This window comes from Crotalus tigris, unplaced genomic scaffold (assembly GCF_016545835.1).
Source record: "Crotalus tigris isolate CLP2741 ecotype Arizona unplaced genomic scaffold, ASM1654583v1 scf7180000017628.32516253702:7417878, whole genome shotgun sequence".
NCBI lineage: Eukaryota > Metazoa > Chordata > Lepidosauria > Squamata > Viperidae > Crotalus > Crotalus tigris.
Window position 1 is genome coordinate 3,373,041 of NW_024096523.1, and position 26,734 is coordinate 3,399,774.

General features: G+C 42.3%; 1 protein-coding gene across 2 annotated transcripts in view; it reads right to left on the reverse strand.

The window, feature by feature from the left end:
• Positions 1–22,794: 22,794 nt before the first annotated feature.
• The window catches only part of SLC9A1 (solute carrier family 9 member A1), an 87,077-nt gene continuing 83,137 nt past the window's right edge, over positions 22,795–26,734 (reverse strand). Inside the window, exons 8-12 of one of the 2 annotated variants that reach the window (XM_039334238.1) lie at positions 25,638–25,811; positions 25,116–25,230; positions 24,529–24,630; positions 24,128–24,200; positions 22,795–23,605 (exon numbers count right to left, since the gene is read on the reverse strand). In XM_039334238.1, the coding sequence (XP_039190172.1) occupies positions 23,277–23,605; positions 24,128–24,200; positions 24,529–24,630; positions 25,116–25,230; positions 25,638–25,811 (793 nt within the window). In that variant the 3' untranslated portion in view covers positions 22,795–23,276. The other variant, XM_039334239.1, reaches the window with a different exon arrangement.

A 26,734-nucleotide genomic window follows, 5' to 3' on the forward strand; every position in this document is an offset into this window, starting at 1 on the left:
ACACTGCAGAACCTGGGAATGTGTGCTTGTCAAGTGGCTAAATAGCCCCTTGAGAGGTCTTTCTCAATTATACTGTTGGATTTATTTCCAGTCACCACAGTAGGTTTTTCAAAATTCTTTACTAATGTATTTTTGTATAATTGTTTTAATTCTGTCTCGATGAAACAGAACAGAAGAAGAAGTGATGCTAGAAAGGTGTGACACAGGAAGAAGTGGGGCTAGAAAGATTCCCCTTGTTGTGACTGTGATGCTGAAATGCAAACTATTAAACATGCCCATCATGTGCGTTCTCTGGTTCCCTAGAAGATCCACATAAAGCAACACCAGAGGCAATTGCCTGGATAGCTGAACTGGGCATCCAGTCTTGAGGTTGTTGCCGTACACCCCCCCAATAGAAGTTTTGTATATAATTGCTTGGATTGCATGCATATGTTTACTTCTGTTTGTCATGTTTTCACCATACTTTAAATAATTGTTTTAATGTGTTGTTAGCTGCCCAGAAATGCATTCACAAGATGGGTGGCCATATTAATTAATTAATTAATTAAACAAGGAAACATTGCTTTCTCTCTCTGCAATGGTATTTTTAATAATAGATGGGAATGACTTAGGACTCTCCCTAGTCTGTACTTTCAAACCTGCAAGATTGATGTAATAGAATGTGTGGGTGACTTTGGGGACAAGGGAAGGATGCTGACTAGGAACAGCAATAGCAACAGCCTCCCCACAGCGCTTTACAGCACTCTATGGGCAGTTTACAGAGTCAGCATATTGCCCCCAACAATCTGGGTCCTCTTTTTACTGACCTCGGAAAGACAGAAGGCTGAGTCAACCTTGAGCCAATCAGGATCCAGCTCCAGGCTGTGAGCAGAGTTTGCCTGCAGTGCTGCATTCTAACCACTGCGCCACCAGGAAACAAGAGAATGCGGAGCCCCCGAAGACTTAACAGTCAGAGGAAGAAACTTAGGAAATACCTGCTTTATTTGATCAAACAGTTAAAATTGGCAGCTGGAAATTTGTACTTTCAGACTTGCAAGCCTCTTAATGAGGTCTTACAGTAAAGTAGAATTAGCTCATGTAGTTGTGTTTCCTGTCTTGGTTTACCTTGAGAGCTGACAGCTGATGTCAGCCTGGCCAAGAAATCCAGACAGAAAGCACACCCAGTTGAACTAATTCTACTTTAATGGAAGCTTACCTTAACAGAACTTTACAAGTCTGAAAGTACATTTCTCTCCCATCACTTTTACAGCCCAAAAACCTAGGGAGGGTCCCTTCTGAGGTGTTTGCTACACCCATATTCCTTCTGCAGACTAAGCTGCCTCTGTCAGCCTTGCCAGATAAACCAGACAGGAAACACGACCAGATTCTATTTTACTGTAAGATTACTTGTAAGTCTGAAAGTAAAATTCTCCAGCTGTCACCTTTACAGCCCAAGAACTTTGGGAGAATCTCTCTTGAGCCTTTTTTTTTTCACCCACAATGCAGCTATGGGCTATGCTGTCTTTTATCTGACTATTCCCTAGGCCAGGGGTAGGCAACCTTGGCTCTTTTATGACTCATGGTCTTCAACTCCCAGAATTCCTGAGCCAGCATGGCTCAGCTTGGAAACCTCTCCCTTTCCCCTCAGCATGGCTGGCTGAGGAATTCTGGGAGTTGAAGTCCACGAGTCATAAAAGAGCCAAGGTTGCCTACCCCTAATCTAGGTCTATCTATCTATCTATCTATCTATCTATCTATCTATCTATCTATCTATCTATCTATCATCTAGGTCAGGGATAGGCAACCTTGGCTCTTTTATGACTGTGGACTTCAACTCCCAGAATTCCTGAGCCAGCCATGGTTCAGCATGGAAACCTCTCCCTTTCCCCTCAGCATGGCTGGCTCAGGAATTCTGGGAGTTGAAGTCCACGAGTCATAAAAGAGCCAAGGTTGCCTACCCCTGCCCTAGGCAGATGTCTATGGAGATTCTCAGTCATCCAGGCCATAGTTATCCCAAAGGTGCTTTTTTTACGAGGCAACTGGATCAACTGGATCAAATACAACATTGTCTATCTCCAGTCTACAACACAGTCCTTTTAGCAGTTCCAAGAAGGCTTCACACCCATTTGCACTACTCAGGTGACCCTGAGGACACAGATAAACCTCCAAATGGCCTCAATGACCAGCTGTTTGCAAGGAGTATACATCCTTCCATTCGCCACCATCCAGTCAGAGCTGAAGAAGTTTCTTGGATGAGAAGTGAAACGTCTTCAAAGAAAAACAAGGAAGTCCAGTTGCCTCGTGAAAAAAGCACCTTTGGGTTTCCTTAGGCAGCATCTCTTCCCTCTATCTCCCAAGGTGCTACATACCATTATATCCCTCTTATTCAGTTGGTCCCCTTGACTGTGGCTCTTCCACTGTCTCCCAAAGATCATTCCCAAACTACCATTACTATATACATTCCCACAACTATTATTGAAGCAGAATCTATTTTCTTTCACCAATCCTTACAAAACCACCATCTTTTTGCACACCCTATGATCTCAGCAAGCATGAATTTTCCATCCATAGAAAAGGGAGCAGTGACACAATACTAATTACATAAGGTGCAGTTAGAGCAGTGTTTCTCAACCTTGACCATTTTAAGGCATGTGGACTTCAACTCCCAGAATTCCACAGCCAGCAATGCTGGCTGTGGAATTCTGGGAGTTGAAGTCCACATGCCTTAAAATGGTCAAAGTTGAGAAACACTGAGTTAGAGCCATAGATCCTTCTGTACAAACTGGATAATCACTAGAGGGCAGAAAAGAGCTAGAAAGTATTTCTTTGCTGCCATCTAGTGGTTAGATTTGGGGAGACTAGATTTATTTACTTCTTTATACAGGACAGTACAATTTGAACCATAGCAATGAATTGACTCTTAGGCTACCCATAAATATAGTCAGTGCTTTTTTTGTAAAAAAATTTTTTTAAAAAAGGTGCCGGAACTCACACACATCATACACCCGCCTTGCCTACCCTACAAGGTTGCATCCAAAAAAGGTGCCGGAACTCCGTTCTGGGCGTTCTATGACAAAAAAAGCCCTGGATATAGTTATCTGATCAAAAAACAGATTTGTTTAACAAATTTATGACTCACTTAACAACTGCAGTAATTCACTTAACAATCATGGCAAAAATGGTTGAAAAATCAGGCATGGCTCACTTAACAGCCATCTTGCTAAGCAACAGAAATGTTGATGCCAGTTGTGATTGCAAGTCGAAGTCTCCTGTACAGCCTTTTATCCAAATAGAACAACTCATTTGAAAACTGCCTATATGGATCTGATTGAAATGCATTGTAGAAGTGATAAATATGAGTCCTTAGTGCTCTCTGAGCAGTCTTGTTTGCTTGCAGATGTTTTGTTACCAGACTCCACAATTCAACCCTGAGTGATAAACTATTCTGTTAAGGCTTCACAGCAAGTCAGTAAAGTATTATCATGCTTGGACAACTTCAAGCAGTAAGTAAAGGAGGAGGGGTTCTTAGAGCTGAAGGTGCTCAGTACTGCCCAGAATTTGTGCTGCAGGATCCAATCTGAGTCTGTCACTGGGATCAGAGTAAATCACTGGGACATTCTGGAGAATGGGCTCCAGCACAAGTCTGAAAGCTTGGGAAACTAAACCTCTGGCCCTTAATCCTGCAACATTATCCTGGGACACGTATATATTTGCCTTCATTTGTAGGATTTGTTCTGTGCAAGGCTGTTGCCTCTGTAGGGAAGCTAGAACTGGGGTCTGACCAGCCTTTCCTGAGAGGGAGATGGGGTGGAATGACATTTTTACAATCTTGATGGTTTCAAAGTCAAGCAAATATGCTGTAACTCTTTGACAGGCTGAGAGCAAACAGCCCAGGCCAGAGCTACCAGGGGCGTTACTTTCCACAGTGTGCCTGCATATCATGCCCAGAAAGGGCATTGATTTCCAGCAGCCTCAGCAAGTTTCCACTGGATGGAAATTTTTTGGGGGGGTCCTTGCTCTGCAAACATACCAACTCACCTTGAACTCAGCTGTCAGGGCACATTGCTAAGGAAAGAGCGGGGTGCTGAAATCCAGGAGATTGGGAAAGAGGAGCTCTCACGCAAGGAATGCTACCAGAAAGGATCCAGGTCTGCACCAGTGTAGACTTAATACCATCACCGACTCACATAGTGCAACAAACCATAGTAGCATTTTAAATCTACTTAATCAGCCTTTATGAAATACCATATAGTTGGAAAAAGGCAATAAAGCACATATGTGCAGGCCCATATTTTATAAGTAGATATTGTGATTGTTTCTTGAATTCTCCTATTTTCTAGGTTTATATAATATATTGATCCATAAAGGAAACAGTAGATTAGGTTTTTATTATATTGTAAGCCAGGGGTCTTCAAACTTGACCCTTTTATGACTTGTGGACTTCAACTCCCAGAATTCCTCAGCCAGTGTGCTGGGAGTTGAAGTCCACAAGTCATAAAAGGGCCAGGTTTGAAGACCCCTATTGTAAGACCCCTATTGTAAGCACACTAAACCTCACCAAAGTCTACACCAACTGAAAGAGCCAGTTTGCTGCAGTGGTTAAGACATTGTCCTAGAAACTGGTAGACTATGAGTTGTAGTCCCATCTTAGGCATGGAGCCAACTAGGTGACTTTGAGCTAGTCACTCTTTCTCAGCCCTTGGAAGAAAGCAAAGGCAAGCCATTTCAAAATGCCCCCATCCCAAAAGAAAGTTAAGCTTAGCTGAGTTTGCTAAATTATAGCTCCTAACAATACCAGTCAGTATGGCCAAAGGAGAGGGATGCTGGGAATTGTAGTTCAATAATATCTGACAGTCCCAAGACATCCCATTTCTCCTATAGCAGGAAAGTCAGTCTGGATCCACTGTTCCCCTGGCTTTCAACAACCCACACTCTTTTTGGGACTGTTAATCTGCAAAATGAGTTTGTGTGATGTATATTGGTAACATTTGGAGAGGTATGACATTGAAGAACAATTGGATAGTGGATGTGCTATAAAGGCCAAAGCACTGAAAGATTTTATTTTTGTTTAAGGGTTAGGGAGAAAAGTATGACTGCTCTTTTAAGTGAAAACTTGGTAATTCCTTCATAAGTAAAGCAGAATGCATGAAAATGTGCTGTAAGAATGATTGTGCTCTCCGGATGTTTTGAAGTGTAATTTTCAATATTCTTAACTAACAACAGCCAAGTTGGTGAAGAAATCTGGTATTTGTTGCCCTACCAATCTGGAAGGCACCAGGATGAGGAAGACTATGCTATCACAAACTGTTTCAGAATAATGCAACATTACAAAGGAACTTATTTTGGCCATGCCATGTGGGGGAATTCACTGGAGGAAGCAATTATATTAGGAAGAGTTAGCAGTAAAAGGAAACCAGGTCACAAAGAACATGGTGGTTGGACACCATCAAAGCTGACACCAGCCAGAGCATAGAACAACTCCAAGAAGCAGTGCAAGATCAAAAGATGAGGAGAGACCTGGCCCACAGAATCACCAAGAGTTGGACATGACTGAATGGATAACATCATCATCAACAAAGGAACATTTTCTAGTCCCCTTCATGCAGAAGGCTAAAGTCATCACATCTGCCTCTCCAGAAATCCTACCTGTGGTTACAAAAGGAATACCACCAAGCTGCTGAGGACCACCAATCTATTGCTTGCAAATCAAAAGTGACCACATCATATTTCATAGCATGACACTTCTATCTGCAAATCTCCTGAATCCACCAATCCTTGAAGAATAATCCAGTCTTAGAAAAGAGCTCTTATGGAAGCAAAGCAACAACAACAAAAGAAATGGAAATGTATGTATTTTAAAATTATTGGCTGGATAATTTAGCCTACAATAGAAGAAACCAAGTAACTCTCTTGTCCAGCTTTCTAATCCAACGATGATTAGCCATACTTTGATTACTAATCACTTCTGTACGTCACTTTGCGCTGCCAAGCCAAATTAAACATGAGACCAGCAGTTTCCTGTGTTTAAACAAGGCATTGCCCTCATCATGTCAAAAAATAGGAGCTGGTAAGATAGGATACCATAGGTCAGGGGCCCTCTAACTTCTTCCCAAGATTTAGTCATTGCCAAATAAGACCAACTGGCCACATCCAAGTTTACTCTGAAAGTGGTAGGAACTCTGTTCATAAGATCTTATGAGGAATGTTTTGGAAGGTGCAGGGGCTGGGGAGAATGACTGACTTAGGTTTCCCCATGCAGTTCAAACTCTGGTTTTACAAAGTTCTCAATTCTCTGAGGCAAATTAAATGCAACCTAGATCCAACCCATGCTTTGAATTACAAGAGATACTCATGATAGAATTGTTCAGCAAAAGCAAAACTATGGTCTCATTTAATGTTCAAAGCACTCAAAGTTCTGACCCAGTAGTCAAGATCCGAAGGAGGTAGTAGGATTCAGTACGAGGAATTGTGAGGTTTGTTACTAGGCTCATTACAATGCAGCCAGGCTTTAGGGTTCTGATATTAGGGTCTGGTTCCTGGGCCTTCTGGATCCTGTACTTTTTCTCCAGTGAAGAGTGATAGCCAATGAAGATAGTTATGGAAGTGAAGGACAAAACTAACATGCTAGTCTTCCTTCTCCCTTACTTGATCCTAACTGTACAAGGGGAATTACTGTCTGAAAGAAGCTAAGGCTTGTCTCATTTTTCTTAGAAGGCAATTTTTTGGATTTTTCCTGTTACACAGAGATTCTCATATTGATGAATCTGATATCCTAAGATCCTTAATCCCTTCCTTCCTTCCTTCCTTCCTTCCTTCCTTCCTTCCTTCCTTCCTTCCTTCCTTCCTTCCTTCCTTCCCTCCCTCCTTCCTTCCTGTAATATTTTTAGAAGCAATATCAGAATGCGCTCTGCTTATGAATTCAGAGTGAATTCAGGTTGCATGTTAAGAAGGATGGCTGATGAGAATCAGATTTCCTGCTCCTACCACCTTTCCGCTGATGCTCCATTCTTGTCCTGTGGCTTCTCTGGAGATCTTGATAAGTTCTCAAACCAAGCATTGGAGACCTATGGGTACTGCAGAGAACCCAAGTACATGTAGTATATTGCATGGAAGCAATGATATGGGCTCTCAAAATGGCTTGCTCTGAAGACTGCTCAGAAGGAGCTGTTTGGTGAAAGTGGGAAGCATCATCAACAACACCAGCAGAAAAAGATGGAAGTGGTGATGAAGGAAGGGAAGATGGGGATAGTGGTGTATCTTGACTTTTAAGCTGGATGATTTCTTGGCTGATGATGAGTAGTCCTCTCTCTCAAGTCTCCTTGAATCTTATGTTATTTTTGAACCCAATTCAACTCACTGTGTACATTAGAGAAAACTATGTACATCATGGCATCTTATATAGGACAAAATGTTTGTACAAAGGAGACATATTGAAAAAAGTGCATTCAAAAATATAAACAAAACCTTGAAAAGGATCTAGATTAATGTTTTTCATACTTGGCAGCTTTAAGTTGGGTAGACTTCAACTCCCAAAATTCCTCAGTTAGCATGGCTGGCTGGGAAATTCTGGGAGTTGAAGTTCACCCACTATTAGATTGCCAAGTTTGAAAAACACTGGTGTAGATGAACACGCCCATAGCACTTAATGAGTGTATTGATACCATCTTTGTAAACAATGAGACTAACAGAATTTGTGGTTGGCGAAATAAGCATTTTGGTTTAAGAAATGGCCTCTTTTTCACATATCAAAGTCTTTTTAGGTGTGGGGCAAGTAATCTTGTTGGTCCACTGAATTTTAAAACTAGAGCTGAAATTCACCATCAAATGTGTCAGAAGAGAAATTTGATGAAATTTGATGAATTACAGAATTTCAGATAATCCTCAAATTACAACCATTCATTTAGTGACTGTTCAAAGTAACAATGGCACTGAAAAAAGTGATGTAATCTTTTTTTCACACTTAGAACCATTGAAGTATCCTCATGATCATGTTTGGCAACTGGTTCATATTTATGACAATTGCGGTGTCCTGAGGTCATGTGATCCCCTTTTGCAACTTTCTGACAAGTAAAGTCAACAGGGAACCCAGTTTCACTTAACAGCCATGTTCCTAACTTAACAACTGTGGTGATTCAATTAACAACGGTGGCAAGAAAGGTCATAAAATGGGGCAAAACTCACTTAACAATTGTCTCGCTTATCAACAGAAATGTTGGGCTCTACTGTGGTCATAAGTCGAGGACTAGCTGTACAATATTTTTCATAATTTCAAGGGAATAAGAAAATCTCCAACCATTTCTTAAAGTCAGGACTCTCCCCCAGCTGAGTCAGTAAACATCGTTCCTGAAAAAGGTCCCTGCCAGGAGTTCTTTCTTCATCTTCTCCCTGGAGATGTGCTTGAAGCATTACAGCAGAGAAATAGGGGACATGCAGACCAGCGGCTTGGCCACCTCAACACTAAATGGCTGTGTTGACACAACACAACACCACCAATCCAGACCGCCACTAACCCAGCATTCACTCCCAGGGGCTGATGGCAGTGGATAAGGGATTTCCTGCTCAAACAGAACAATCATCTTTACAGGAAGCCCAGCCACTACAAAAGTGGCTTGGAAGCTGTAGCTTCCTTTTGTACTTTATGGGTTTCTTTTGTGCAGTCTGGGAAAAAAAACACACAATTAAAACAAAAGTCTGCAGTAACCCAACCAGAATCACTCCACTTCTGCAGAGTCAGGGGAAGCTCACCTACCCTCATATCAACTCCACCCCTCTCTCTGGTATGCCTTGAAAAGTAAAATCTACCCACAGCAGGAGTTGCTACAAAGGTCCTGTTCTGGCAGTGCTGTTCCAAGGCCTGTCTTCATGCTGGAATGAACAAAAACAGGGCTAACCCCTTCTGTTTATTCCCTATCTTGTATTTCCTTGGTGCAGTTGACTAGAAAAAGCCACCTGAACTCAAAACAAGATTCTATACAAATCTTTGACTTGTAACCATTCATTTAGTGACCATTTGAAATTACAACAGCACTGAAAAAGTGACTTAAGATCATTTTTCACACTTACGACTATTGCAGTATCCCCGTGGTCTGATTGAAATTCAGACAATTGGCAATTGGTTTGTATTTACGATGGTTGCAGTGTCCCGGGATCATGTGATCTCCTTTGGCGACCTTCAGACAAGCAAAGTCAATGGGGAAGCCAGATTCACTTAACAACCGTGTTACTAACTGAACAATTGCAGTGATTCATTTAACAACGGCAGCAAGGAAGGTAATAAAATGGGGCAAAACTCACTTAACAAGTGTCTTGCTTAGCAATGGAGGTTTGGGGACCAATTGCAGTCGTAAATTGAGGAGTGCTTGTATCCCACAATTGACCCATAAAGACTCCATTCTGCATAGTACCTTAACTCCAGTGAACTATGTCATGGCATGCAAGAAATCCAAGTTCCTCTCTCGTGGTTTTCATCCCATCCTCTTCTCTTTGGACAACCTCGTCTCATGCAAATTGTTCTTTATTAGATTGCCTAAGAAGTGGCCGTGTAGAAAGGTAGGAGAACTTCACTGCCTGGCACTCTTTGCAAGCCTCAGTAAACCTTCAACTCCTGCTGTCCAAGTTTCCCTTTCTGATAAAGCAAAGTCCTTGGAGTAAGACCTCTGATGAAAAAGTGTCGATTTTGGGCAGGTTGTCCTTGTCCCACTTTTTTCAGCAGGAGTTCATTCCAGGCCAGGTGAGACAAGACCATTTGCCCAGATGGCGGACAGCCAGCATTTGCACTGAAGGCAACAGGCATGAGAATTCCTTATGTTAACATGTATTTGAATCAAGACCCTGGGCCAACTCTCACCTAAGCCATTTCCTTGTAACATTTGTAGCTTTTTTTTTTTTTTTGCTTTGGTTGTAGTTTTGAACCAGGAGCAATTAGCAAGCAGTAAAACCAACTCTCCTCAGGATCTATTATCTAAGCCCTTTTCTCCTCCTCCTAAGTCAATATTTTTTACATGCCAGGGCAGAAGGTCCCCCAGGACACACCTAGCATATTAGCATCCATTTTATAACTTTCAATTCCCTCTCCCCAAATGCATGGGCAAAAACCTCAGGTGTGTTTTAGTTTAACTGTAGCAAGAAAGGTTGTAAAATGGGGCAAAACTCATTTAACAGCTGTCTCTCTTAGCAACCTAAATTTGGGACTAATTGTAAGTCGAGGACTATCTGTAATAAGTACTGTAAGGTAGAAGGATGGAATCAAAGAAAGTAATATGGAATGAACTTGGAAAAGCTACAAGTTATTACTAAAAACAAGTTCAGATGACAAATATTTGCTTCTGCAATCACTGCAATCAGTTAAGAGCGACTCCATGGCACCCAGTTAACCAACTAAAGTGCATAGAAGTGGTTTTGTTACCCATCCTTTCACAATACTTAATTTGCTGGTCTTTATACCAGCCCAGCTGGGGATCCCTCTCACCCTGGGAAACAGGCAGAGAATGCATATTCAATTAAAATATCATAGCCCAACAAACAAATTTGTCACTTTACTCTCTGGGAGCAGAGGTTCTCCTACCAAAAGGGAATTCATCATATTTCTCATCCTTGCTTTGGTTAAGAAGTCAATTATTATAATTAAGGAGCATGGCATTAATATTGTCTTCTCCATTTTCAAGGTTCAATATCCTTCCTTCAACTACTTCTGTTTGGCTGCTTCAGGAAGCAGCATAAATTTGGGTACTGAAATTACACAGGTGTGATAGGTATTCCTGGGAAGGGAAGTTAGCAAAGCTGCTGACTGTGGCTGGAGCAGCTTGTTAGAGGTAAGGAGTTGCTGTTTACTTCCAGAATCATTTTCCCAGAGTCCTACACCTGGCTAATCTAACAAGGTGTCCTCCTGACATGTCGGCCTCAAGTGTTATGGCCCCACTGGACTCATCAGAAGACGAGCCTCTTTATCAGAAGGTGAATCTAGCAGAACCATAATTTCAGAGCTCTTTAAATTCCCCAGAAGACCGGGGAAATCTATTGGTTGTTATCCCCCATGTTTGTTGCATAAATCACAACTGACCAGGTTCACACACGTTCTACAGCACAAATCATTCTTGGTCCACCATATTGGGAAGCTTTTCAGCCAACATACTAAGGCATAAGCAAATGTTAATATGGTCAGTCTAATGTGTCACCCCTTTGAGGTAGCTAGGTCAGGGAGAAGACTCTACAAGACATCCTGGCTTTATTATATGGACTATACAGCTAGTCCTCAACTTACAACCATTCATTTAGTGACCAAAGTTACAATGGCACCGATAAAAAGTGACATGAGCATTTTTTCACACAATCATTGCAGCATCCCCATAGTCACATGATCAAAATTCAGGCAACTGAATCGTATTTATGATGGTTGCAGTATCCCTTTTGCAGGATCACTTTTTGCAGCCTTCTGATAAGCAAAGTCAATGTGGAAGCCAGATTCACTTAACAACTGCAATGATTCACTCAACAACTGTGGCAAGAAAGGTAAAAAAAGGGGGGTGGCAAAAGCTCACTTAACAATGTGTGGCTTAGCAACAGAAATGTTGGGCTCAATTGTGTTTGTAAATCAATGTTATCTGTAGCATCGAAATCCTGAAACCCTGACAGCATTTCACCTTCTCTCCTCTTAGATCAAAGAGAGTCAAGATGGAGTCACTTTAAGTTTCTTTCTAATACCTTCTTTCTCACCTGAATTTCATTCATGCTTGTTAGCCACTACATTCCTTCTCAAGGTAATCTCTGTAAATTCTCTAGGTAATGTGTGAATGTAGATGTATATGCACTGATTTCTATTTTAGGCCTGCATGCACACATGTTTAAGCAGCTTACTTTGTTACATACTTAGAAGCCACACAGCTTATTAAGCTTGGTTAATTATAACCTTAATTCATTTTTAGTCTGTGTATGTCTTATCTTTATATATTGTGATTCCCTTGGTCAGTCTTTGGTTCAGTATAACAAACCAACCTAGTAACAAGGTTAAATGTATTGTTTCAATACAGCTCCATGACTGGGTTTATGTTTAATGCTAGTTAATGGTATCACTTGTTTAGTTCTGGGTTAAGGTGTTTGTGAGGTTACCCGTTGCAGTTAGTAAAAACTGGTTAAGTAAGTCATGACTTACTGTATATCTGTGGACCAGGCCTGGTCATGTCTGGTCAAGTTTAAATACATTTAAATGATGGGTGCATCCAGCCTATAGTTAAATACACACACATGTACACAATTATTTCTCAAGATTCTCCTGTAATCAAGAAAGAGAATGTAGACAGAGACAGCTGAAGTAGGAACAGATGTTTCTCTTAATGATTAAAACATTATGCTTTATGTTATATGGATTTGATTTGTTATCCAGTATTTTTATTTGGTATCTGCATACTGTTTATCTATGTAAAATACAAAATCAATTTTGTATTGCATTTTGTAAAGAGGGCTTGAACCTTCTTTAGTCTTAACTACCTCCTATATCTTCAGCACATACTCTCTCTTAATTTGAACTGTGGTAAACAAATTATGGCTGTTACCTTTTCTTACTGTGGCTTAAATGCTGAATTTGCCCAATGCCCAGAACTACCAATTAGCCAGCCATATTTTAATCTATTTGGTTATGCAAACACATAGAATGGCTAGTTTATTTTGGGGTATGATGCATAAAGCCTTAATACCAGGTTCCTTGAATGAACTGTGGCTAAAATGAACAGAAGCATCTAATGTGAACTGAGCCAAAGAGAAACATCACAAAGAATGATGGCATTATAAACAGTAAATTGAAAAGGCAGAATATCTGTAGCTTAGATCAGGATAACTCCTCTGTGGTCAGCTACTAGTTGGGTGAGGCTTGTGTCAAGGGATTCACAAGCCATGTTCTGCTAGCATCAGGGATTTTGGCTAGCCATCAACCCATTCAGGAGCCTGTTGATCAAATGGGACCTAGTTCTGTACAGATTCCAGAGCTTCTATCTCTGTCCCACTTGAGAACAAGCAAGAATGGGGCCTTTTTTTAAAAAAAAATGCAACAATAAAGGGAAGGAAGCTGAAGAAGATGCAGACAAAGTGAAGTAGTTCAGCAAGGCTTTTTCTAAGGAAAAAAAAAAAGGATATTTGGTCTACTTTTTTTCTTCCATTCAATCCTGTCCAGTTCTCAAAGACCACCTGGAAAAGTTGCTGTAGTTTTCTTGGCAAGGTTTTCTAGAAGTGGTCTGCCATTGCCTCCTTCCTTGGGCTGAGAGAATGTGAGTGGCCCAAGATCGTTCAGCTGGCTTTGTACCTAAGGCAGGACTAGAACTCAATTTCTAGCCTGATGTCTTAACCACCATACCAAGCGGACTCTCATATTTGGTATAATGCAGTGTTTCTCAACCTTGACAATTTTAAGGCATGTGGACTTCAACTCCCAGAATTCCACAGCCAGCATTGCTGGCTGTGGAATTCTGGGAGTTGAAGTCCACATGCCTTAAAATTGTCAAGGTTGAGAAACACTGGTATAATGTATACCATTAATTGGTTAAATGCCCTCAGTCAGTTTCTCTGTGAGGTCCTCATGTAGAAAGCAGAAAACCAGCCTGTTTTTACCAGTAAAGCCAGATGTTACAAAAGGCTCCAAGCTGCCCATCATCTCACCCCAAGCACCCTCAGCTCAGCCAGCCATGAATATTGGAAAAACACAACCAGAAAGCAGAAGACAATGACAACTGCACAACTGGGAGAGCCCCCTCAGCCAAAATAGACATCGATGGTCCCCTTCCATATGTAGGAAGGCCAGTCCAGAAGGCAACAGGAGACATGCTAACATGAGACCTGGAATAAAATCAACAAAAGGAAATCTTACATTTAAAAAACCCCGTTTGTAGCCTATCTTGAGGACATTTTTTTATCCAGATTTCATCCTTATCTGCTAACTTTGCATATATACCTGTAGTTGCCAAATTTGAAAAAGTAGTTCCAAGTTTTGATGTGGCACTCGTCTATCTTGAGTGGTTAAATCCCCTCTTTCTAAACATGTAAATTGGCTCTAATACAATGCCATCTGCTGTCTTCGTAATTCACTGAGTCTCTGGATGGTAATCTGGAAAAGTCTGAGTGGTTCCCTGAATTGGTGAGTCAATTGCTGACAGCAGCAAAATCAAGCCCCAGCACAAGTTTGGGGATCAGGCAGATTTAAAGTCTGTCTCGACAGCTTTCAAAATCGGTGGCACGTGGGACTAATGAACAGAAGCCATGAGCTTTCTCCTTGGTTTGAAGTGAACTCCTTTCCCAACAAAAGCAGAGACAGGTGATTCACGTGGTACCATTGGTCATTCCAGCTGGGATGAATGGTGATGGTGATAGATTGATTTATGATTACATTTATTATGGCTGCTCTTAGATTCTGGATGGTTTATGAAATCCAAATTCAGAATTAAAATTATTAAGGCATGTAGCGGGGAAACGGCCCAGAGCCATGGAGCTTCAGCTGAGGCAGGAAGAAGTGGGGAAAGGAGGAAAGGGTTCTGTCATGTTTTGGGGGGAAGACTCGGGAAGGGAGAGCTGAGGGAGGAAGAGGCATGAAAAGGAGAAAAGTGAGTTCTGTCAGGTTTTGGGGCAGGAAGATTTTGGAGGGGAAAGTTAGCTGGAATCCTGAATAGTGAGGGGGGACATTTTATCTCAGACAAGGTTAGAAATTGAAGAGTTACATTTTTTTTTAGTTAAGATAGACCTGTAACTTCTGCTGAGGGAAGAAGAGAGCAACAAGGCTGAGGCGAGCTGACCTAGATGAATGAGCTAGTCAGTGACCAGAGGTGGAGCACCAGACACCCCAGTGGAGGTGACCTGAGCTGGCAAGTTGAGGTGCCTGGATGAGACATCAGAGTGGACTGACATCCAAAACAATGGACACTGAGACACCAGGCAAGTGACTGTGTAGCAGGGAAGAGCCTGAGTACCTGCAGAAAGGGAGTAAAGGCATCCAGACTCTAACAGCCCTTTCGGGGGATGGCGTTACAAACAGATAAAATATGATAGCTTGGACTAAAATATAAATATGACAGAGGTCTCAGAAACACATTAACTCCAAGCCTGGGAACAGAGCCAGGTTTTATGGACCTTCCAGAACCTCATTTGTATCTCTGTGAGGATGCTGTTCCAGAGAGCTGGAGCCATGAAGAGAATGAAGGCATGTTTTCTTAGTCCAAAAAGATGGCATTATTTAACTGAGGGGATCTGGAGTACGTTGACTGTGCCTGAATGTACTGGCTGAGCAGAGAACAGATCAGGTTGGGGAATGTACTGGCTGAACAGAGAACAGATCAAGTCTTAGTCCAACAGTATCATTGCCATCTGGGGAATGTTTTGTTGAATAGCTACACCTTGACAGACTCTTGGCTCAAGGAAAAATCAGAAGGGTTCATAGTTTCTGTTCCTTATTCCTTCCTCACTAATTAAATCATAAATACTAATGATAGCATGTTCTGAGTGTACTCTGACATCACCCAAGCCATCGTGTGAATTGTTTGGGTAAAATTCAGCCATGGTTGCATAGCCATGGTTTAGCATCATATAGGAAACCATTCCCTTTCCCCCCCCCCCCCAAGGATGCATCCTTATGTGCTCATTCATGCACAAGAGGATGGTTGGTATAAGCTTTGGGACAAACCTTGCATTTGCTGAAGTAATTTTAAAAGGGGGAGGAGGAAACTAAGTAGACAAATAAATAGCCCAAAAACAGCTTAACATGTGAATGAACCTTTGGTGGAAAGAACAGTGGAAAAGTGAAGATGAAGAAGACATGTGTTGGATGGTGATCATGGATCTTACTTGCTGAAAAGTGACAGGAGATGTGACTTTGAGCCAGAGTCTCAATGTCAACCCAACCCACCTAATATGGTTGTTGTTATGGGGAAAATAGGAGGCGGAAGGTGTGTTGCATGTGTTTGCCACCTTGAATAATTTGTAAAAATAATAAAGGTGGGATCCAAATGCATAAATAATTTAAATAAGCTATACAAGTGCAGAGGATTAGGCTGGGAAAGGCTGTATCAGGCCAAGCAAAGTAGTCACATTATTCCAGTTTGGCCCAAAGTTGGGTTGAAATTAATCTTTGCCACCCAATTTTATAACAAGCAGCTCAAACTGTTCTGTGCATTTATTGTTACAAGTAGGATGAAAATGTAGCATAGCCTATTGCCAACTGTATTTTGTTTTCTAAGCCACTAGAAGAAACTTTCCATTATTACATAGTGTTTTGGGATGGCCTGTCTGGTTTATTTGGCTTTTTCACGTTCTCAGAGTTTCTGCCAGGTTTATGAAGTAATGGACAAATTCTGGTAAACTCTTCTGTAAAAATGAACCAAATTCTCCTCTGGCTTCTGGTATTGCTGACAGGATTATCATTTCATCCTTGCTTGTCGTGACACTGCTATAAAAAGTACCTTAGAGAAGCAACACATCCAAGACGCCAACTGTCAACACCACAAAGATGGCTCAGTGCACAGAGAGAGATTTGTGGGATCCAAGTGCTCAATGCTCTTCTGCTTAAATGCACAAATATATCGCTTTGGCTTTCTCCTGGGTCAAAATTATTTTAATCCCCTCTTCCTGTTTATGAGGAAGTTTGTGAACTTGCAGAGTTGTTTTAAAAAATGAACAAAAGTCACCCTCTTCCCTTTGTACATCACAGACAAAAGATGGATTATCTTCAGTGAGTTAAAGGATCAGACAAATGTAATGGAGGTTAAAGGCTATCAGTTTGTCCTCATTAGACTTTGCAGATTTATCTGCAGGATCACAAGATATATATATCGCTTCAGACCAGTAAATTGAAGAAGGTGGATGCTACAGTATTGGGGTGATCACTATGACCAGAGACTGACTGGTAACCTAGACAAATACTTTGATTCAACACAACTCTTCCAATAGTAATTTGCAGGAATAATTAAAAGGAGAAGATTGCCACCTACTGTTCATAGAAATTATAATTTAGAATAGAATAGGATAGAACAGAATAGAGCTGGAAGGGACCATGGAGGTCTTCTAGTCCAGCCCCCTGCTCAAGCAGGAGATCCTGGTGACTGTCCAGTCTCTTCTTAAAAATCTCCAGTAATGGAGCACCCACGACTTCTGATGGCAAATTGTTCCACTGGTTAATTGTCCTCACTGTCAGGAAGTTTCTCCTTAATTCCAGGTTTCTTCTCTCTTTGGTCAGTTTCCAACCATTGTTTCTTGTCCTGCCCTCTGGTGCTTTGGAGAATAGTTTGACTCCCTCTTCTTTGTGGCAGCCTCTCAAATACTGGAATACTTCTATCATGTCTCCCCTATTTCTTTTCTTTAGACTAGCCAAACCCAAGTCCTGCAGAAATTTATTTGGTTGTGCATTGGAAGAGCAGCATTAAAATCTGACCATTATGTATTTAGATTTATCAATAGAAATATATTGGGTATTAAACTTTCAATTTTATATTTTTGGATTATATTTGAGTTATTTTAAGTTATGTAGTTCTGGTCTTGGACTATATTAAAGAAAGATGATGATGATTGATGATTGACCATGGATAGATTCACATATCTTGTTGTTAAGATTTTTAACCTATTTATTGAAGGCCAGGTTTGTAATGTATCTAAGGAACATCATTTTAGGGACCTTAGACATATTAAAGGATGTTTATAATTGCATAAGTTGCATGAAGCTCAGGGAATAAGAAGCTGATTTATCTAAGAAGCCCCAAAAGAGCTGTACATCAGACAAGACAAAGCAAACCGTAGATTTTTAACTATGGATTTTTAACATTGTATGCCACCTGGAATCAATATGTATGAGTTGGGCAGCTATATAAATCTGTGAAAGAAAGGGAAAGAGAAAGGGAATGGGAAGACCAGTAGCGATGGGGAAGAGCTATTACAGTGGCAATGGATGTACTATTGGAAGATCTATAGGACTAATTTAGGACTGATCGTTATGGGGAAAATCTATGTGATTGCTAAGAGTTGCCACCAATTTTATGGCACATAATCAGTTGTGTGTGTGTGTGTTCAGTTTACACACTGCATTAACGTACAATTTTTTTTGTTTCAATAGCAGCAATGATGTTACCTAGTTTGGTAATGAAATGTCTGCTAGAAAACAACCAAGCTCAGAGATCTCCAAGGGCCTCACAACTTTTGTCTGCTTCTTGGCTTAATGGATTGTTTCACAGACCAAGACCAGCTGCTTACAATGCTCTGAGACCCACCATTAGAAGCTATTCAAAAGCATGGGAAATATGCATTTTGGAGAATGAAACATTTGGAGACGAGACCCAAACTAATACAGGGCTCCACAGCTGTTCCCTTGCCAATCCAAGTAATGTTTGGTCTGAAAGCAATTCCCACCCCTAATTTTGTACGTTCCCATGTGCTTTGACAGAACCCAGAGCAAGAATTTTAGAAAAAAAAGGGTGGAGAGGGTCGGGGAGAGAAAGACAGAGACTCACCTCAGGCCATTAAAAATTAAAACATTCATTTATTAGAATATTTATGTAAAAAGACTCTCTTTACACAATATTTTATACAATAGATTCATTGCTTTAAACGGCTCCTAGCGGAGACAGTATTGTACATGAAAGCACATATAGGCTACTGAAGGCCACTGGTTCCTGCTTGGCCTGAAGCAGAGAACAGAGGCAAAGCCCAGCTGAAGTTGAGAATACAGAGCTGTGAAAAGCAAGCTGTCTGGGCTCCCTTTTTGCCCCCTTCCCCCACCTGTGCTGTGCAAAGGTCTTCCAGCCCAGAGGAAGCTGTGAGCGCACCATGAGGGGAGGGGGAACGGGAGCTCATCGCTTTTTTGGATGGAAGGGTGCACAGGTGTGCAAGGAGCCCTCCCAGAGGGGCCCAGATGGTGGCCAGACAAACAGGCAAAATTGCACAACACCATTTCGCACAGGCAGACACCGTATGGCTAAAAAGGCACAGCACAGGGGCAGAGGGCGGAAACACCCCCTTCACTGTAGGAGGGGGAGTGTAGAGTAGGCTGGAGGAGGAAAGGACGGCTATGTACTACTGAAAAAAAATCAGCAGGCACTAGCATGGCTCTGTAACAGGGTACGATCCTTGAAACAGCTTTCCATCACAGACTTAACAATAAACCAGAATTGGTATCTACTGTGGAGAATAGATACCAAATATGCACTGTCTTCTTATATGTCCCCTCCCTTACCAGAAGTACAATGTGCACCCTCTTCACAAATAAATCAGCAGGCAACTTGTCTCGCTTTGGAATAACTGGACAGAGAGATAAAAGCAGGGTAGGACAACAGCCCTATACTGAAGGGGATTTGGCTCCTACTCCCTTTGAAGAGCTGTGCTACACCTCCCTATCCAGAGATGGTCCTCATATAGTAGAAACATTCTATTGCAATATTCCCCAATCTAGAGGCCTCCAGATGTTTTGGACCACTCTTCTTCTCTGTATTTTGTCATAGAGAGCATGAGCTGATGCTGAGGGGAGTTGCACTTAAACATCTGGTAAGCACCATGTCGGAGAAAGCAGAAACAGATGTTATTCTGCCTCTTTTCTGGACTTTCCCACTCTCTACATCAGTGGTTCTCAATCTGTGGGTCGGGACCCCATTTGGGGTCGAACAACCATTTCACGGGGGTCGCCAAACAACGCAGTCCACCATTTTTTCCCCTTTTCCTTAGCTGTGCTACTCCCTTTTATTCTATTGGCTTTTGAAAGCCAATAGAATAGACTCTCTTGAATAGAGTCTAATTCTATTGGCTTTCAAAAGCCAATAGGAATTGTCCAGGCTGTCTCTGCCCTGCTGAGCCGCCAAAAGTCCCATTCTGCAAACGGTGCTGCACCAGTTGAGTAGTCCTCGACTTACGACCGGTTGAGTAGTCCTTGACTTATGACCGGTTGGGGGTTGCGGCATTAAAAAGGTTGAGAACCACTGCTCTACATCTTCAGGTCTAAGCAACAGGACTATGTAAAACCCTGAACAAGGAAGGCTATCTTTGGCTAAGGGCCACAACAAAGAAGTGGCAGATTATAGTCAAGGTCATTGCGGACCATAATCAAGTTGGTTGATTATGGAAAGGAGCATTATTAAATGCTTTTCCATATAATTAAATGTCTTGCATGTTATTGGAAGAAAGCAAGGCCAGAAGAACCTTCTTTCCCAACATAGTGATTTTCTACATGCAGAAGTTTTATTCTCTATGCAGGGAAGCTTTCAACCAGGCCAACATCTTCCCCTGCAATCTCAAAGTGGTATGGGCCAGTCTGATTACACACTCATTCAAATTTTACATTTTAGGCTAAAACTAAATAGGAACAAGCATTCATCTCCTCCATCCTCCTCCTCATTGCAAAGGGCTCAAAAGAAACTGCTTGCTCTGCAGGCCACTCCATCTCTTTGTAACAGCCCACACCCGGATAGAAATACCTGATTCCTGCCATTTCCAGGAACGTGAGCTTTGCTATTACATACAAACGTTAATGTATTTATCTCTGACTGCAGAATAACCATGGCACAATTCAAACATGATTTGGAAGGAGGGAAGGGAAAGTCAGAGGTTAAATTCTCAGAAACCCAGATGGAGACAGAAATGATAAGGAAAGAGACTGGACAGTCACTTGTCTGAAATGGTATAGGGCAGGGCTTTTCAACCTTTTCACCCATTGTACTACTTTTAGGATATGGCAACATCCGAGTACCACCCGTCGCCTAGCCAAGCAAGGTGTCAAAAACTTGATGACCCAAAAAAAAAAAAGGAAAAAAGTGATAAAAGTACAGGTAGTCCTCAACTTACAACAGTTTGCTTAGAGACTGTTTGAAGTTACAATGGCACTGAAAAAAGTGCCCCCAAGCCACAGCTAAGCAAGACACCTGCCGGCCCGCCTGGCGGCGCTCTTCCTCCTGTCTGAGGTTTTTATTGTTGTGAGCATTTCTGTTGAGGATTGGCAGCAGGAGTGGGGTAGGGGATGTTTGGTTTTTATCCCCCTCCCCCGTCTGCTGGGTGGTTGCAGCAGGTTTTGGTCACTTCACATGACCCTGGGACACTGTGACCGTCATAAATATGAATCAGTTGCCAATCATCTGAATGTAAATCACAAGATCCTGGAAATGCTGCAACATTCCAGCTGATCGGCGCTTCTTCTGGACTCAGCAGAAGCGCCAGGATCAGCGCCGAGCTCCAGATGGAGCCTGGCGCTGATCCTGGCGCTTCCACTGAGCCCTGACAGTCCCAAAGAAGCGCTGATCCTGGCGCTTCCGCTGAGCCCTGACAGCCCTGCAGCTCCAGCCATCTCTCGCTCAGGCTTGTGCAGTGCTGCCACCGGTTTAGCTCATTCCCCTCCCCTGCTATTTTTCTAGGATGGTTGCGTACCACCTGCCAGGTGCCAATGTACCACAGGTGGTACCCATACCACTGGTTGAAAAGCCCTGGTATAGGGTCTCCCACAGAACGTTGACTAGGACGTTGGACTAGAAGACCTCCAAGGTCCCGTCCAGCTCTATTCTAATTAGTCCTCAACTTATGACAGCTGTAAGTCAAGGATTACCTTTTATTGATTAGAAGGTCACCTCCTAGAAAGAAGATGTCTATTATGGAATAAAACTAATGAATTATGGAGAATGAAGATTGGATGGAGAGCAGAATAAACCCACCGAGGACCAGAAAAGAAAAGGATGGGAAGAAAAGCCAGAATTATTCTGACTGAGATAAGTATTGAGAAAAGGAAAGAAGGCTAGGTAGCATCTCATCTTCTCTGTGCCAAATATTGCTAGATGGTGAGGGCCAAACCAGTTACCTAATATTGTTTCATGCTCTCAACTGACAGGCAGGGAAAAATTGAAGCTTTTTAGACCAGTGTTTCTCAACCTTGTTCACTTGAAGATGTGTGGACTTCAACTCCCAGAATTCCCCAACCAGCATGAGTGGCTGGGGAATCCTGGGAGTTGAAGTCCATACATCTTCAAATGGACAAGGTTGAGAAACACTGTTTTAGACAAAAGAGAGAAAGGGAACCTGTGTCATAAATATACTATCGCTGTCCCCAGACATAGTAGGATAGTTCCTCACTGACATCCTAGTGCAAGGGTATGCAACCTTGGCTCTTTTATGACTCGTGGACCTGAAGTCCACGAGTCATAAAAGAGCCAAGGTTGCCTACTCTGGTTAGTGCCTTCCATGGAATTTAGAATCTTTTCAAGACATGATTACGCTATTGTTAAAAACTAAAAAAGTAAAAATAAAGCAGTCCTATATGTAAAACCACATATTCATCTTTGGTCAAAACATGCCTTTGGAGTTGCACATGGGCTGTGTGAACACATGTTTTAACTGAAATCTCCTAGCTTCCAGCAAGGACAATGAGAAGGACACATCATCCTGGCATCCTCCAGATGTGCTGGATTGCAATGCTATAATTCCCTGTGAGAATAGTGGCACAATCCATTTGCAGAACCTTAATCAGCTTCTTATTTGGATGGCCAAATGGAATCCAATCAACTAAATGGAGAGCTGGACATCATGTGCCCATACCTCCTTAGCCATATGTTCAAAATTGGTACAAGGGCGATCTTTGGTTACGGTTAACCTGCTCATTTGTATCAAAATGAAAAAAAAAATCATTACAACCATAAAATAAGGCAAAACCTGTGATGCTAGATTTGGAACGCCAACAATTTAGAACAATTATCTATGGCTTATGGGATTTAAAAAGAAGCCCACAAAAAGAAACTTATAAATTTTACTGCTTAGAAGAAAAGAGAGGAAACATGCATTACATCTGAGGTTGGAAACGATGTATGGAAGTCACTGGCTCAGTTTTTTTAAAAAAAATCTTAGAAACATGATCATCCAGTAACTATGCAGGACATCCTGCAGCACTATCTGATATATCTGAGCACCCAAAGGTCCTCAGCTCTTCTGGTGTGTTTCAAAACTGGGAGGAGGGAATTATAGCAAAGATGTTTCTCGGGAGTAAACAAGGAGGAGCAGTTGCCAGTGGAGAAGGCAACAGTGAGTCAGAGCATGCTAGTATCCAGGAGGAGATAGTCTTCTCTGGATAGAATGACTAGCATTCCCAACCTTGGATATGGAATCTGAGTTAATTCTAGACCTACTGCTTCTGGTCACAAAGTATGTTCCATTTAGGTGCTCTCTGCTGCCTTCTAGCAAAGCTCCCGCACTGAAGAGAAGGAGACAGAGAAGAGAAAGACACAAAGAAATAGAGACTGGCATAACTGGGTGTGTGTATTTGCACATGAGTGCAAGAGCCTCCCCTACAGGTTAGGTCTAGTAGTGCATATCAAGGCTCACTGCCCTTTGGGGATAAAGGGTTCCCCCTCTTCAGGATCTGGCCGAGGCCCTGGATCACTCAGACATCTCATAATCCGCTGGTTGCTGGGACTATCGCCTGTCCCAGGAGTGAAGACGTCATCTGTGCCTGGAGAAGATGGCTCTTTGACCTTCATCACCAATCCCTCCTCATCTTCATCTTCCTCCGGGGAGGGTGGAAGGTGGTTCAGCCCTTTCAGCGCCTCATTCACCAAGTCAACAGACTCCGGCGACTGGGGGGACGCTGGGTCAATAGTTATGATGGGGATGTTCTCGGAATCCATCTTTGGGTCATAAGCAAGAGGGTCTACAGAAGAAGGCAAAGGATAAGTGGAGTTAAAGGAAAGAGCCACTCAAGTAGCAGAATCATTTTTCTCTGCTCCAATATATCAGGAAAATCATTTTCCTAATTATGTCATACTACCCACTGTGAGGCATAAGGAACCAGAACAACACCATGAGCTGATCAGAAAGTTTCTTCATTGCTACTTGCTTATTTAGAAGAATATCCCCAGACTTAACTTCACTCTCTGGCAAACAATCACAAAAGGCATCAGGGATTTGGGGGGGGGGGCAGGTATCCATCACTCTCTCCCCTGCAGGGACACACAGCTCGTCAGTCTCATAACTCCTCCCCCAACTCTAGCTGGAGATTCCATCACACCTACCCACAGTTTCCAAATGTTGCTGAAATACAACTTCTCACCATCACCTATACTGGAAGATGGAGATAAATAAGTTCCCTATTCTTTACATTAAAGCAGACCAGTCAGACATAAAAAAATGAAGGTGCTGGGTCCAAAGTCTCCCCCTTAATCTTTCCACTTACCTGAACCAATGCGTGCCCTTGACATGGTTGGTGAATCTATTTTACGTGTTGGCACTGTCAGGTAGTTGTTCATCTGGAATCAGAAACACACGGGCATGTGTTAAAAAAACCCAATTTCGGAAGTCCAGCCCAGTTCAGATTTCTGGAGCATCCTTTATCTGCAGTAGTTTCAATTTAGAAGAGGCAAGAGCCCCAGATAGTGGGAGCAGTTTGAAAAGTTTGTGTCCCTGTGTTATGTGTGTATAAATGAGCTTATTATGCATGGAAAATTTTGCTCATCCACAAAGATGGATCTTGAAATAGGCTCAACATTTGCCAGTCACTGAAGAGTAAACCCTTATCTAGAACCTCACAAGGTTCCTCTCCCAACCTCCCCAGATTCCACCTTTCCGCCCTTCCACCTTCTGTTCCAGCTGCCGAGCCTTCTGTCTTCTCAGCAACATCTGGTTCCAGGCTTCTTCATAAGGATCTGCTACCAAGGTGTGTCGATTATATGACCGCAACTGGAATGGAAAGCAACAGAAGGTAGACTGAGAGGCAGATGCTCACTGCCTGTTTAAAAAGTATGGTTTCTACAACAAATCTCTAGGAAAGTCAATACAATTGACTCCAGGATTTAATTCCAAGAATTAAAAAGCAGGCAACATGCAGTTTTCCAAATGCTTGCAACACCTATCAAGGAGTCTTTAGCCATCAAGGATAATAGGAAATGAATCTTCTAACATTTGGTGGGCTGCTGATTGCCTATTGTGTATGTTATTAACCATTGTACGAAGCGCATCTGGCAATGCTTTCTACCCGCTACCCCAAAGTCCATCCTCAGCGTCTACCTCTTGGCTAATGGGAGGTTAGCAATGATCTCTCTGCATTACTGAACTATGTTTCTGCTTGAGCGGAAGGCTCAAAGGTGGAATGAGGAAGCACAGGAGGAGAAAATCTACTGCAATTTAAAAAAAAAAATTGGCTATGAAAAAGTCCTTGCACTTACCCTCTGCCTGGTTTTTTGTAAGTTGTTGCGCAAGATTTTTCGAATCTCCTCCTCTTTGTCCTTTGACAGAGCTGGCAAAATGCGTTCTACTGGCAATGTTTTCGGATTGATATTCCTGCAAGATGAAAAGGATTGGTTCCTGCCTTGGTTAAGTCTGAGTTCTCTATTAACTCTGCTTGTTGCAAGCCAATTGTGAAGCATATGAATGGTTATCGCAGGGGTAGTCAACCTTGGCTCTTTTATGATTTGTGGACTTCAACTCCCAGAGTTCCTGAGCCAGCACAGCTGGCTCAGGAATTCTGGGAGTTGAAGTCCACGAGTCATAAAAGACCCAAGGTTGACTACCCCTAGGTTATCGCATGACCTCTGGATACTGCATGGTTGTAAATAGAGGACTGGTCACAAACTTTTTTTTTTTACACCATTGTAACTTCTAATGGTTGCTAAATGAGTCAGTCAGAAGGCAAGGGCTACCTAAATCAACTGGAACCTTCCAGCCACGATTTCAAAATTGCTACTTACTGCATCGAAACAGTAGAGACAGCGGAGGGGATCTTGCCCATCCCCCCACTTTCCACCAGCTCAATAGCTTGCTTCATCTCCATCTTGTGATAGAAGGCGATCAACTGGGGCTCTTTGGATCTTTCCCCAGCAATCAGGCACTTCTTCACATATTTCTTGTTGAAACGGTTTAGCCTTTGGAGAAATCATACAACAGAGAGGCATGATCAGGGAGAGAAAAGAGTGGAAGATGGGATATAGACAAAGGCAGCACTCAAAAAGTTCTACAGGTAGTCCTCAGCTTATGACCACGATTGAGCACAAACTTTCCGTGCATTTTACAATCTTTCTTGTCACAGTTGTTAAGGGAATCACAGCCATTATTAAGTTAGTAGCATGGTTGTTAAGTGAATCTGGCTTCCCCGTTGACTTTGCTTGCCAGAAGGTGGCAGAAGGTGATCCTGGGACGCTGCAGCCATCATAAGTACATGCCAGTTGCCGAGGTGGCGCAGCAGTTAGGGTGCAGTACTGCAGGCCACTTTAGCTGATTGTGTTCAGCAGGTCAGCGGTTCAAATCTCACCGGCTCAAGGTTGACTCAGCCTTCCATCCTTCCGGGGTAGGTAAAATGAGGACCCAGATTGTTGGGGGCAATGTAAATATATATATATACATTGCTTACTGGTGTACACTGCTTAGAGCAGTGGTTCTCAACCTGTGGGTCGGGACCCCATTTGGGGTCGAACGACCATTTCACGGGGGTCGCCAAACAAGGCTATCCACCATTTTTTCCCCTTTTCTTTGGCCACGCCCCTGGCACCTGGTGATGTATAAGTGGTTGGGGGTCACCACAACATGGGGAACTGTATTATGGGGTCGCGGCATTAGAAAGGTTGAGAACCACTGGCTTAGAGAGTGCTTGCACTTAAAGCGGTATATAAGTCTCATAAATAAATAAATGTCTGAATTTTGATCACGTGACCAAATGCTGCAATGGTCGAAAGTGGGGAAAACGATCGTGTCACTTTTTTCAGCGTCATCATAACTTCAAACTGTCACTAAACGAATGGCTGTAGGTCGAGGACTACCTGTAGTCCAGGTTGCTGTATTTATTTAGAAG